The sequence below is a fragment of the Indicator indicator genome, chromosome 2 (assembly GCF_027791375.1).
Source record: "Indicator indicator isolate 239-I01 chromosome 2, UM_Iind_1.1, whole genome shotgun sequence".
NCBI classification, from domain to species: Eukaryota; Metazoa; Chordata; class Aves; order Piciformes; family Indicatoridae; genus Indicator; species Indicator indicator.
The window spans coordinates 33,376,741-33,390,750 of NC_072011.1; the positions used below are offsets into that span (position 1 = coordinate 33,376,741).

The 14,010-nt window shown below is 38.0% G+C and overlaps 1 protein-coding gene across 1 annotated transcript in view; it reads left to right on the forward strand.

Annotated features, from left to right (window-relative positions):
* The first annotated feature begins 11,184 nt into the window (after nucleotides 1-11,184).
* The window catches only part of RYR2 (ryanodine receptor 2), a 294,938-nt gene continuing 292,112 nt past the window's right edge, over nucleotides 11,185-14,010 (forward strand). The window contains exons 1-2 of the mRNA XM_054396845.1: nucleotides 11,185-11,229; nucleotides 13,144-13,263. Of these exons, the coding sequence (XP_054252820.1) occupies nucleotides 11,185-11,229; nucleotides 13,144-13,263 (165 nt within the window). The remainder of the gene's footprint in view (nucleotides 11,230-13,143; nucleotides 13,264-14,010) is intronic.

Genomic DNA, 14,010 nt, shown 5'->3' on the forward strand with positions numbered 1-14,010 from the left:
TAAATAAACACTAAAATTAGTAAATTTAGAGGGCAAGCATTGAAATATAATCATGATCCAAAATAAAGTTACATGCACCTACTGTGTTTGAGACAATGAGAAAGTTTTAATGGGACTGTGAATTACCTGTGCTTTAAGAGTAGACGTTAAGCATTAGCTGAAATGCATGAAGGAATGAAAAATGTAATATTCTCTATACTAAGCAGGTAAGTTAATATATTAAGTTCTGTGATTTAGACATCTTACAGTTCTGGGCCCCTCAGTTTAGGAAAGATGTTGAATTGCTGGAGCATGTCCAGAGAAGGGCAACGAGGCTGGTGAGAGGCCTTGAGCACAAGCCCTATGAGGAGAGGCTGAGGGAGCTGGGACTGTTTAGCCTGGAGAAGAGGAGGCTCAGGGGAGACCTCATTGCTGTCTACAACTACCTGAAGGGAGGTTGTAGCCAGGAGGGGGTTGTACTCTTCTCCCAGGCACCCAGCACCAGAACAAGAGGACACAGTCTCAAGCTGCACCAGGGGAGGTTTAGGCTGGAGGTGAGGAGAAAGTTCTTCACAGAGAGAGTGGTTGGCCATTGGAATGGGCTGCCCAGGGAGGTGGTGGAGTCACCATCCCTGGAGGTGTTCAAGAGGGGATTGGACGTGGCACTTGGTGCCATGGTTTAGATAGTCATGAGGTTTAGGGTGACAGGTTGGACTTGATGATCTTTGAGGTCTCTTCCAGCCTTCTTGATTCTATGATTCTATGATTAAGCATTAAACGTAAAAGGTATTAAAATATAGCTCTTTAGTCATATAACATGCAGGAAACCAGAAAAACCCCCCAAACCCTAGCATTAAAAATGTCAGCCTTGATTTTCTTTGGCTCAGATGAAAACATTGTTTGAATCCACTTTCCTGATTAAAATGTTCTTTTATTTTCTCAGACTTTTCTAATTTATAGTTAATGTAGTAGTACAATTTTTGGCAAGGGTGACACTTGATAAATAGCAGCCTGTGAAAAACAGTCTATGCATTCATCATCATACTGGAAATAGAGATGTTAATTTTGCTCTCTTTAGTATCAATTTCTGGGAAGCCTTCTAGTATCAGATGCAACTCATATAATAACATGATGCTTTTTACTGTCTTGGTACCCTCAAAGAACAGTGGAAGCAATGACAAGATTTTTTACTGCATGTAAGACTGGCCAAAATGGAGTTCAGCATGAAATCAGTATTTGTGAATATGTATTTTCAGCTGTGATGAACCTGTTTTCAACATTTAATAGTTTTAAGATATTCTTAAACCTGCTTAATAACATACTTTTGAGACTTACAATCCATTGCAGCCTTCTGTCATTGCACCTGATTAAAATTTGTGAGAAATACCTTCTGACATGAGAACCTGGTAATAGGAAGCCATTTTCCTCTGCATCTGAAGATTCCTTCATTTTTCTTGGTTGCAATTTTTTTTTGTGCTGGAATATACAGTTGAATCTCATTGCTTTTCCATGAACTATTCAGCTACACATTAAGATTATGAAGGATTCGAGATAAGTGATTAATGAATGCCCTGCAAGCTAAAGAGAAATTCCTTTTTAATACCCTGTGCTTTTTTTCTATTTCAAAAGACAACCTTAGCACAGAATGAATTGGGATCTACTTACTATTCTGTTAATACCTGCACAAAGTCTCTGACAACCAAGCCTACTACAGTGTACTTTGATATATTGTGCATAATTTACCAATCCAACATATACTGTGATTGTGTTGAATATTTAGTTTATACTAATATTATTTTTCAGTTAATGAAAAAGATTGCAAGTGGATAATTGCTACAAAATTTATGTATTGTTTTCTCTGGAGAAAGCATTTTTTGATATGATTATGTAGCAGCAAGCTGCAGCACTTGGTAAAGTACAGAGGAATATCTCATGCATATCCACCCCATAGATATGTGTCTGCTCGAGGATCTGGACCTAAGCTCTGTGGCAGAAATCTGACTGTTGGTAGACCTGACGTGGCAGCTTCAGTGCAAAACACGGAATGTAGTGTTTCCTGTGTTCAGTTTGAGGAGGAAATAGTGCAGTCAGGATAAGAAGGGTTCAGGTGTTCTGCTGTTCAGTGAATGACACATTGTTAGTGTAGGGAGTGCTTCACAAGTAAGCCCTGTGATCATGATATGTCTTGTGATATGTCAGATGAAATGAAGATTTGTTAATTAATGGCATTATATTTTTCCTAGGACCTATCAGGGCAGTGTTATGGATTACATACCAATGGTTTGAAACATAATTTTAAAAACAAAATAATATGCTTTAATGTTTTATCATAAAAGTTAATTAAAAGGAAAGCTGGCAAGTTAAATAAAAAGCACAATTACTATTGTCTAAAATGTCTTTCTCATGAAGCAGGATTCATTAAAAAAGCACTCATAACAGTGTGGTTTGTCATACAATGATTGAAGTTGTAGAATAGATATGACTTAGCTGTTAAGACTCTGAATTTGGGTAAAGTTAACAAGAATTGTTAATCCAATCTGTGGTTCCTTGGTTGAGGAATGTTTTCCTCATAACACTTTTCTTGTAAAGCTGAGTATTGTTAGTGGACTGAAAATGACAGAATTATAGAACATAGAATGCTTTAGGTTGGAATAGACCTTTAGAGTTCACCTAGTCCAACCCCCATGCAGGGAGTTGGAATGTATTTAACTGGATTAGGTTACTCAAAGCCCTGTCCATCCTGACCTTGAATGTTTCCAGGGATGGGTCTCCTACCACCTCTCTGGGCAACCTGCTCCATGTTTCAACACCCTCATTGAACAAAAATTTTTTCTTCCTTATATCAAGTCTGAATCTATCCTCTTTTACTTTAAAACCTCTACCCCTTGCCCTATAGCAACTACCTCAGCCAATTCCTTAAGGACTCTGCGATACATCTCATCAGGTCCTACAGACTTATGTTTGTTCACATTCCTCAAGTGGTCACAAACCTGATCTTCTCTTACAGTGGGAAGGACTTTGTCCCTCTGGTCCTCATCTTGTGGTCCAAAACTGTCTGGCAACAAAAATATGACCCTCTCATCCTCCCCAGAAACAGCTGGGGCTTAACATCTTTGTTTCTGTCCAAGGGCTGCTGCCTTTGCCAGCAGTACGTATAGAAAGCTCTCTCTGAAAACAGTAATTATTTTGGTTTTGTGCACATTCTGTATGAACTGCAACATGTTAGGTATAATGATTTATTCTTAAATGTGAAAACATTACAAGGGAAATGTATGAAATTAAAGGGTGAATCTCTTGAGTTAAAGCAGCTTTGGAATGAAGGCAGGGAGAGATACTGATGAATGGGCATTAATGGCTGAAACAGATGAAGGCTAGAATGAATCTTTAACCTTGCTCCAAAAAAAACCAACCCAACCAACAAACAACAACAACAAAAACCCCACAAAAAAAAAAAAACAACACCAAAACAAAACAACTAAAAGAGGTGAGGTGAGTCTATCGGAATTAGAGAGGAAAGGTTGCCTGATTGATTGGGCAGCTACAAAATAACAGTCTGGCAGAGCACTGCAGTGGAGTGATTCAAGAAATACTGCTGAAAAAAAAAGATCAAGGGAAGAGAAAGTGATCTAGGATTGGATGTGCGACTTCAAGCAGATGGCCACGTTACTGTCATAGCCTCCTGAGCCTGCTTGTATGAAAGGGATGATGCAAAGGTAAGGTTTTCAGAGTCTGAGCTGGAGTGAGAGAGCCTTGTCTATGAGAGAGGTGTGTTGTTAGAGCCTTCTCGGTGTGGAACCTGTTAGTAAGGTAGGAAAAATATACAAAAGCAATATGTTCAGTTTGAATCTAAATATTGTGTGACCTTGAACAAATTATTTCTTCTAACATGTGCCTCTGTTCTCCAGCTAGAATTAATGAACTTTCTCTCAGAAAAGTGTTGTAATATTGAAACCCTTCAGTGATTATTTTCAGATACAGTATTTTCAGATACTGGTGAGAGTCTGGATTTATTAGCTTAGACTGAGCACCATGGGGTTGTAAGATACCTAGTGTTTGTTTAGAGGCAGCTTGTTAACTGCTTGACACAGATTATAGATGTAATCTTTTGTTTGCCTGGAGAATCTTGTGGACACCTTTTCTAGCATACTTTCACCTCTGTGTTTGCTGGTACTGTTATTCACACCAGCAAGATCAAATATAGCAGAGATATGTCCTATGCTGTAGTCACTCCTTTGATTGCAAGAGAGAGATGGCTTGGAAATAGTGAGGGTGCAATGAACTAGAATTCTTATCAAATTCCTAAAATAAGTGGAATTACATCAGAGATAAATTTGACATACTGAGACTGTTAAGAAGCTGTAATCAGCCTACTCATTGTTTTGTGTTTAGTTTGGTATTCATACTTTATTGCAGATATTTTCCACCACTCCTTCATCGACTATGTCAGATGCAGAGTTAGCCATTGCTGACTGTGCTTAAAAGACAGATACATTTATTATTAGCTATTGACAGCTGAATTTACCATTTTTTTAGGATTGTAGGACCACAAAAACTAATTGGTGAGAAATAATAAAATGAGTCATCTCAATTGGAAATATGTTCATTTGTAGACATTTTCAGTAGAGCTCAGTCAGGAGCATACTAGTACATGCATACTCAAGACCGTTGTGTACTGAAACCAAATTAGACATTGTTTCATGCTGACTTGGTGAAATGAAGAGCCCAAAGAGGAAGCTTTAAGATGACACATAGTACACCTGTTTTCACTGTTGTGTTCACATTAGTATTACTAGTATGTAGTTTATTTGAGGAGGTGGTTAGTGTGTGCAATTGAGGGGTACAGACATGAATATCACTGCAGTGCTTGGTCAGATCAAATTCAGTAGTATGTTTGTTTCTCCATGAAGCACTTGGCAGAGCACAGAAGATGCTCTTGTTACTTGGGAGTGCTGGAACTGTTCATTGCCTTCTGATCGTGTGCTTAATTTCCCTCTGGCGGCTGTGGAACCCATAGACTGAGATGTGAGCTATGCTTGGTACATTGCTCTGTGTTGATGCACAATCCTAGACAAATTCTGCTCTACCATATGGCATTGCTCTATTTAAGTGCTGTATAACACATGTTTTGCCTTTTACATAGTGACTAGGGTTTGAAAGGCTCTTTGTGTCATTATTTTATGCACTTTTCCTGACAAGTGCTGAGTATGAATCTACATGACTCAAAATGAGTTGTTTCATTTAAAAAAAAAATATTTTAATGCCACGTGTCTTTAACTGCAGATCACCATGATTTTGCTGTAATCTTGCAAAATTATTTTGATGACTAAGCTGGAGCTTGTTGTGGAAGAAGGAGGATATAACATGGTTGTACTAGCAGCCTGCTTCATAGTAGTGTATCAAGACATACCAGCTAGTGTGGTCCTCTGGAATTCTATCTGTTCTGCACAGAGTTTTCTGTCTCAAAGGATAATTCCATTGGAATAATGTTAAATTCTCACAAAATTACTCCTTCTACAGGATAAAATTAAAAACTGGCTCTGGCCAGCCTGATCTAGTGTGATGGCTAATCTATGGCAGGGGGGTTGGAACTAGATGATCCTTGTGGTCCTTGTGGTCCCTTCCAACCCTGACTGATTCTATGATTCTATGTACAGTAAAATACGTCCAGATTGTTTAGAATTGTGTGATCAGAAAAATCATCTCTCCTCCTTTGCATCTTAATGCAAGTTTAGCTACGCATAGATCCTCCTCACAGAGGTTTTCTTGAGCAGTTTATATAGTCTTATAATGATGGAGCTTCTAAACAGTTCTGTTAAAATGGTCTTCTGTCCTCAGACAACTTTTCCCCAGCTAATATTAATTTTCTTCATGCAATGTAGAACACTTTTACCTATTCTCTATTCTGTGTTTTATTGACAACATTGGCATACTTGCCATTTTTGCTGCGTTTCCCCACATTGTAAGCAGACTACATCTGTAATGGCTTAGTGCAAGGGCTAAACTGCCTGCTCCCACAACACAAGTGAGGGGAACAGTAACACACAGAACTCAGGGCTGAGATGAAGAGATAAGAGTTTAATGTAACATAAGATATCATAATCACAATGCATAATTATGATAGCTAATTAATTTATCTAATAATACAATACCTGATTACCTTAGCTTAGCCTATTTGCAGAAGCAGCACAGTGAAATGCACAGAGAAAAAAACCCAGCATAAAACGGAAAGCCAAACCCAGCAGCTACTGACTCCCACTCTTTCTGCCTCCATGCCTGCAGAAAAGGGACGACACCCAAGAAGCTGGAACCCAGAAGCAGCAACTGGTACAGGAAGCCTCCCATGTTGCAATATGAACTTCATACTTTGCTCCAGTCAGCACTTTCACGTTTTGAAGCTGGCATGACTGCAGCATGGTATGAATAACAGCAGCAGGTTCAAGTCAATCCATGACAACATCCCAACAATTTTTCTGGATTTCTCCTATGTTTCTCCCCCCCCCCCCCCAATAGATATCATCAGTCTTCTTGTTCTCTGTCCTTTCTCTTTTTGAAATGAAGGGTCAACGTAGCCATTTTACTTCAGCTGAAACCTTACCAGTGATGACTGTAAAGTCAGAGAATCACTGCTCTTATAGTCACATGCGCTTCTTTCCACATTAGCCGATTTTTGGTCTTCTATACAACTGGTGGTGTTGTTAACTCATGATCATCTTTTGTCTCGATGTAACCAGCAGTCCTTCTCTACAGCACTGCTGTCTTTTAATTGATTTTTGTCCTGCACTTCTGCAGAAAAGGATGTGCAGTGCAGTAAGAGCATTTTCAGTTTCTTATAGATTGTTATCCCTTAAGAGAGTCTGCGCACTAATTCCTATTGGTCAAGTAGATTACAATTATTATTTTACTATTAACTATTACAGTGGTCATCTGCTGCCAAGAAGATAGTGGACTTGTGGTATAAGCAATTGGAAGTTTGGGTCCTTTTCTTACCTGTCACAGGCTTCTTTTTTTTTTTTCTTCATATGTCAGAAGCTCTAGTGTCATTTCCCTAACTGGGTGGTGTTTCAAAATAGTTTGTTGAAGTGTTGATCAGCCAAGAGTAAAATTAGCAGATAAAGTAAATAATGCTGTGTTCTGAACATTCGTTTTGATGGTTCTCCCAGAGGATTGTTTAAGGTATTTAACTGCTGTTGATCATAGTTCTTACATGATATGTACATGGTGTTTACTAAATTCCGTGAGTCAAAGGTTCTATTTGTTGTCAGTAGAGATTTGGGGAAAGCAAGCCACATTACTTGTCTTCTACACTGTTGCTTTTTTACCTTCTTCCAAAGCACAGAAAGTGAGAGGCTCTGGGGCAGCTAGTGGTAGAGGACAGATCACAGGGGTCATCTGATTTCTGGATCTTATTAGCACATATTTGCCAGTAGTTGTATGAGTCTTGTATTTGATAGCCCACAGGACTTAAAAGCTTTTATTTCACACTTTAGTGCTTATCCTAACAAGGCAAAAGGAAGCTGAAGTAAAGTTTATAAGTCAAGAAATACTGTAGTTTCCTTAGGCAGAAAGCAGGTTGTGCAGACATTTTTTTTTTTTAATCTACTTTTAAAGCCTGTGAGGCACCTCTACTCATTGCACAGTTCAGTTGCACAGCTGAACAGTAAATGGGATGCGGTGAAGCAGAACTGTGCATATGTGGTGTTTGAGGAAGCTATTAAAGACTGAACTATTAAAGTCTGCGCTGATTTGTAGTGTGTGGAAGTTGATGGATATATTCTGCTATCTGCAATATTTGCCATATAACAGCAGAAGGCATGAGTTTGAATGTGCAAGCATAATGTAAGTTTTAACCTTTGATGCTTAATTTTGCAAAGGTGACATTCATTGTTCCATATGCAGTTTTAGGATTGGTACACTGTCATGGAGCAGTAGAAACACAAGAGTCAGCATTACATCTTTAAGGGAGGTAGTTACGTATAAAGGATCTGATTAGGAAGAACAGAACAAATTATTTAAATTAGTAATAGTTCATGTTTTATTTCCTGAATTCTCTGCAAATTTTTCAATTCTTCCAGCAGAGATTTTTAGCAGTACTGGAAACTCCAATACTGTGCTTTTATTGCATGGTTAAAATACTTGGAAATAGTAATGGCATAGAGTTTAAAACAGGGAGACATATAGTAAGAAATTCTATTTTGTCTTCTCAAAGAGTGCAAATAAAGAGGTTATTCAATCTTGTTCTATCATTTGACTTCCTGCTATACCAGTACTAGATGTGAATTAAGGAGTTTTAGAAGTACGTGTAATTATAAAGTTTAAGGTATAGCAATGTACATGATAATAATAACCCCCACAACAAACAACCCACGAAGAATATTTAAAAAAACCCCACAAATAACAAAACCCCCACTAACTAGCAGCTTTCCAGATGAATGCCACAAATTCCACTCTCAGTCACAGCTATGTACTACCGAAGAGGTGCTAACAGCTATAGCACTATGGATGATGCCTACCTGTGGCAATTCAGTCAGCCAGTTTTAGTCCTTTAATAGAACTAGCATACTGAGAAGGTTAAGGATTAGGCAAAACTGACTTCACACAGGACGTATCAATTCTCAGAGTTTAGTAAGACAGACTAACACTTTGTGTTACAAGGAATGCTATAGTATGTGTATGTATGTATATACAAATATGTTTTGTTCAGTCATAACTTGAAATCGCTGATCCTAGAAAAATATACCTAGTCAAAACATTCATGTTGTAACATAAGATACCCACATCTTTACATGGGGAGCTAACCTTTTTCTTGACTGGGTAGTATATATTTCATATAATCTTAGGACATTGGTGTGTCTTTCAAAGAAAAGTCAAATAGTCTCTGCAGATGAAATTAAGTGCTATCAAAGAGCTTTGAGAACACACTGTTTTAATATTGTGCCTTGACAGCAAACCAGTGCCTTTCCTTCCTTAAGCTGGTCTTACAGAATACAATTCTGAGCATGCATTTTGCCAGTTTGTCTGTTGCTGGCAGTATTTTGGTTTTAGGAGTAATTTTCAGTTGTAAAAATTGTTATAGTGCTGTTACAGGTGGTTGATTTTATTTATTTAATTAATTAATTTAAGTTACTGCTGCTAAATCCTTTAGTTAGTTGTTTAGTTTCTATGAGTATGAAGTTTTCATGAAAATAATTATGTAGCCCATACTGAATAGATATAATTAAGAATCTGTTGTGTGCTCCTCTTTATTCAATAACTATCTTTTCTTTTCATAATTGAATTTTTAAAAAATAAATAGGGCTTTTTGGCATAGATAACGTGTATCTGTTTTTTTTCAGAATGCTTCTTGACAGTGATAAATTCAGTAGTGTGCTTATCAACATCTGATGTTGTTTTGAAATCTGAAATTACACAGAATATCTTTTTGCCAGAAGATATGAGATCTTAAAACTTAACTGAGGTACTGGCTGACACATAAGGATTTATCAGGAATAATGAATTACTTCAAGATGGTATTTGGTCACAATCCTAAAACGGTGTATATGGATGGTTACATTAGCATTAGCTGCATGTTGCCTTCAGCAAGTTAAATTTGCAAATTTGGGAAGGAGAATAGATTTTTTTGACTCAGGTTATCGGTTTAGCAGTATGAGAACCATTTCTGCTGTCCCACAGGCACACTCTGTTATTGTAGGTAGGCAGCATCATCTTTGCTCCTTACCTTCCCATTTGTGGGATGGAGATAATTGTACTTCCAAATTCCCAAGAGTGTTATGAAAGCAGGTCAGAGTGAACTTAAGGATGAATGAGAATGGATGAAAGAATCATCCACTGAAGTACCTAAACTAAGTGGACAGCTTCTCAAGTTTGATTCACTCTTAAAGTAAATGCAGGTATATCTCAGACTGTGCGTTGTTGTTATGGTGATTTACATTGTCTTGTGCATTTGATAATAAGCTGCAACACACCACTGTGTGCACAGAATTTGTGTAGTTATTGTCACCTATCTTCCCTTACCCTTGATACCTTTTTTTTTTCTCCATATGAAAAAAAGGGGAAAATGAGGACAAGGCAGCACTTTGGGCTTACTAATGATGGCTGCTATGATGATAGAGAGTTGGGATGGAAATACTAAAAGTTTCCAGGTTCCATGGAATAAACTGGCAGAAGTGCATCAAGGTGATGCAAAACAATAGGAAAGTCATCTGTCAGTGGAAATGTCTACAGGGATTTTAGGTTGTGTTACTGCTTTTTCTTCCAAACTGTGCTGGAATTTTTTCAAGGCTATACTAAATTCTGTATAATCTGTGTTTGTTGTGGTTGTTTTGCATATGAATTTCAGATGAAATACTTTTGTTATGGCAGAATATAGATACTGTTGTGTTTTTTAATCATATATTAATTAGATCAAATATATGCTAAATTTGTTTCATTGAATATGACAGACACACACTATTGTTTATTAACATGTTACATTGATGAATTACAAAGACCTGTGTTGTGAAAAACTAGTTTTTCTTGTTTTGGCTATGCCTTTAATACTGGCAGTGCACGCACAAGTATTTCTACATGTCTTAAAACACAGTTTGTTCAAGAGTTTAGATTCTGAGTAGACCAAATATTTCTACAATTACATTGAAGCTGAATTCTTGGAATGTCTTTAATTTTTATCCCACTTTAGTTTACTGTGATATTAAGTAACTCAGCATTTGATAGAGATGTTTAGAAGACACTCTTATTCTTGTTAGCTCCTTTGTGTTACCTCTAGCCTTGAATTCTCAGTCTCATATGAGGAGAGTTATGAGGTGGATAGAAGTGTATCTGGGCACATAGATGTATTTGCCTAACTTTTGAAGGCTACAGTTATTTGAAACATAAATTACTTTCATCAGTTCTAATCCATCAGTGACGGATATTATGATGATCTAAAACTTCATCTGTATAACATAAGGATGTGAAAATTCTTAGAAACTAGTAGAAGGAAGTTAGCCAATTTGAGACATCTCATAAGATTTAAGAATACCCAAAATATTTTTCTTAATCGTGATGCACACTGTAGCTTTCTTCATGCAAGAGCAAAGTGACTTTCAGTAAAGGTCTCTTTGATGGTATGATTTCAAATAAAGAAATTATGCATGTTTAACTCTCCCAATAGTGGAACTGGAGAACATTTGCTGATTTTTAACACAAGCTTAGAAAGACAACGCTGAGATGCTTACCCACTTACCAGTCCGCTCTAAAGCGGAACGTGATTATGTATCTTAATATACTTCTGTGACACAATCAAATCGTCTATCTTGTAGGCATCTTCTGAACATACAGTCAGTAAAATGCTGGAAGACTGAATCCATGGTAGAGTTTAAATGAGATTCTTTTCTAATGATGTGCACTGAAATGCGGAATAACTTATGGCTGGATTTGTATAATGCAACATTATCTGTAGTCACCTTTCACTTGTTCTGAAACGTCATCACATATTTCTTAACTTTCCTAGCCAATTTTATCAACTCCATCTTGACTAGAGTGAGAAGTTCCACAACACTGTGACCCTGTGGCCTGAATTAAAGAACATTTATTGTAACCATCTACACACACAAAAATAAATATAGCAAATGGAGTTGTGATTGCTTTGTGACTTCAGTTAGCATATCTTGCCAACCCAGGAATTAACTTTAGAAAAGGGCATGGGAGGGTTATTAATTGTCATTTATTTAACAAAAAAAGCCATGTATTCTGTGCACTGTACAGCACAAGAAGAGAAGATGTTTGCAAAATGAATTAAGAAAGTTTATGTGTCAGGAAGTTTAGTAATTGCTATATTCCTGTTCTTAGTCTTCCCTTAGTCAGCATCTACATTATATAGGTAGGCTTGGTGATTCTGTAAATTGGTTTTCAGGGAAAGATATGATGCATTAGATCAATAACTAATTATATCAAGGACTTAGAATCATAGAATCAGTCAGGGTTGGAAGGGACCACAAGGATCATCTAGTTCCAACCCCCCTGCCATGGACAGGGACACCTCCCACTAGATCAGGCTGGCCAGAGCCTCATCCAGCCTGGCCTTAAACACCTCCAGGGATGGGGCCTCAACCACCTCCCTGCACAACCCATTCCAGGCTCTCACCACTCTCATGGTGAAGAACTTCTTCCTCACATCCAGCCTGAATCTCCCCACTTCCAGCTTTATTCCATTCCCCTTAGTCCTGTCACTACCTGATAGCCTAAAAAGTCCCTCCCCAGCTTTCTTGTAGGCCTCCTTCAGATACTGGAAGGCCACAATAAGGTCACCTTGGAGCCTTCTCTTCTCCAGACTGAACAGCCCCAACTCTCTCAGTCTCTCCTCATAGGAGAGGTGCTCCAGCCCTCTGATCATCCTGGTGGCCCTTCTCTGGACATGTTTCAGCATGTCCATATCCCTCTTGTAATAGGGGCTCCAGAACTGGACACAGTGCTCCAGAACTGGACACAGTACTCCAGGTGGGGTCTCACCAGAGCAGAGTAGAGGGGGAGAATCACCTCCCTTGACCTGCTGGCCACATTTATCCTGATGCAGCCCAGGATCTGGTTGGCTTTCTGGGCTGCAAGTGCACACTGACAGCTCATGTTGAGCTTCTCGTCCACCAGCACCCCCAAGTCCCTCTCCTCAGGGCTGCTTTCCAGCCAGTCACTGCCCAGCCTGTATTTGTGCTTGGGATTGCCTCGACCCAGATGCAGGACCTTGCACTTGGTCTTGTTGAACCTCATGAGGTTGGCTTGTGCCCACCTCTCCAGCCTGTCAAGGTCCCTCTGGATGGCATCCTAAATCAACTCCTCTCACCCCTCTTTTTTTTTTTTTTTTTTCCTTTTAATTGCCATTTCCAGAAAACCTTTGCTAGAAAATAGACTCATTACAAAAAAGTTTTCTTTCTTTTTAGCTTAAACCATATTTCTGTGAAGGGATTCTTCAGCTCTTAGTTATGTTACTTTGAAGCACTGAGATTTAAATAAGAGTCTGCTTTTGTTCTTTCAGGTTTGTTGCCAAGGTCTTCTTTGACTATATTACTGCAAGGGAATATTACTTCAGGGTCCTGACTTTAGCAATGATTTTATACATGCTTTCTCAGAGCTTGTTGGGTCAGAAGCATAACCACTGTTCTGTTTCCATTCTTTTTTTTTTTTTTCTGGTAGGATGATGAAGTGGTTCTGCAGTGTACTGCAACTCTTCACAAGGAGCAACAGAAATTGTGTCTTGCTGCAGAAGGATTTGGCAACAGACTTTGCTTTTTGGAATCCACATCAAATTCTAAGGTACTGCTGAGTGTTTTAACTGTCATCCATGAAGCAAGAATATAGTCACAAGATTGTTTGTTTTGATGTGCTTTAATGTGTCTAGGAAAATCTATCAGTAAAATAAAGTATATTAAATACCTTTGAATTTAATAATTCTCTTGTCATGGCCCTTTGGCAGGACTCTAATTCTGTGCTTTCTGTTTTGGGCTCATTTTAAAACAACTTTGCTGCAGAAGTCTCTCTCAGTAATATGCTTGTTATTTTGCTTGTACAAACTTAGTTGTAGGAGGCCACAGTGCAATTTTGTGTATTGTAATTCAAAGACACATTTGAAGATTCTGATTTTAACACCACAGGAAAGAGAAGTTATTCTATTTATGGTAAGCTTTTATGCTATGACATTTATGTTAAGGTGCCAAGTAAGGTAATAGTAAAAATATCAAAATTATCTTGTCCAATCAGTTTGTTATCTAAACCTACTCTAACTCTACCGTATCTGCTATTTGTTTCAAAGAGGGGTTTTTGTTTCACAATCACTCAGATAAATGTTTTGAAGACAAAAATGTGCCTTCTGAGGGCAAATTGGTTTTGGATATTTTCTTTATATGAAAGGAAGAATGTTACTTGTTTTTTATTATAAATATAAATGTTTGATAAGGAAACAAAATCATAGAATCATAGCATTATCAGGGTTGGAAGGGACATCAAGGATCATCTAGTTCCAAGCCCCCCCACCATGGGCAGGGACACCTCACACTAGATCAA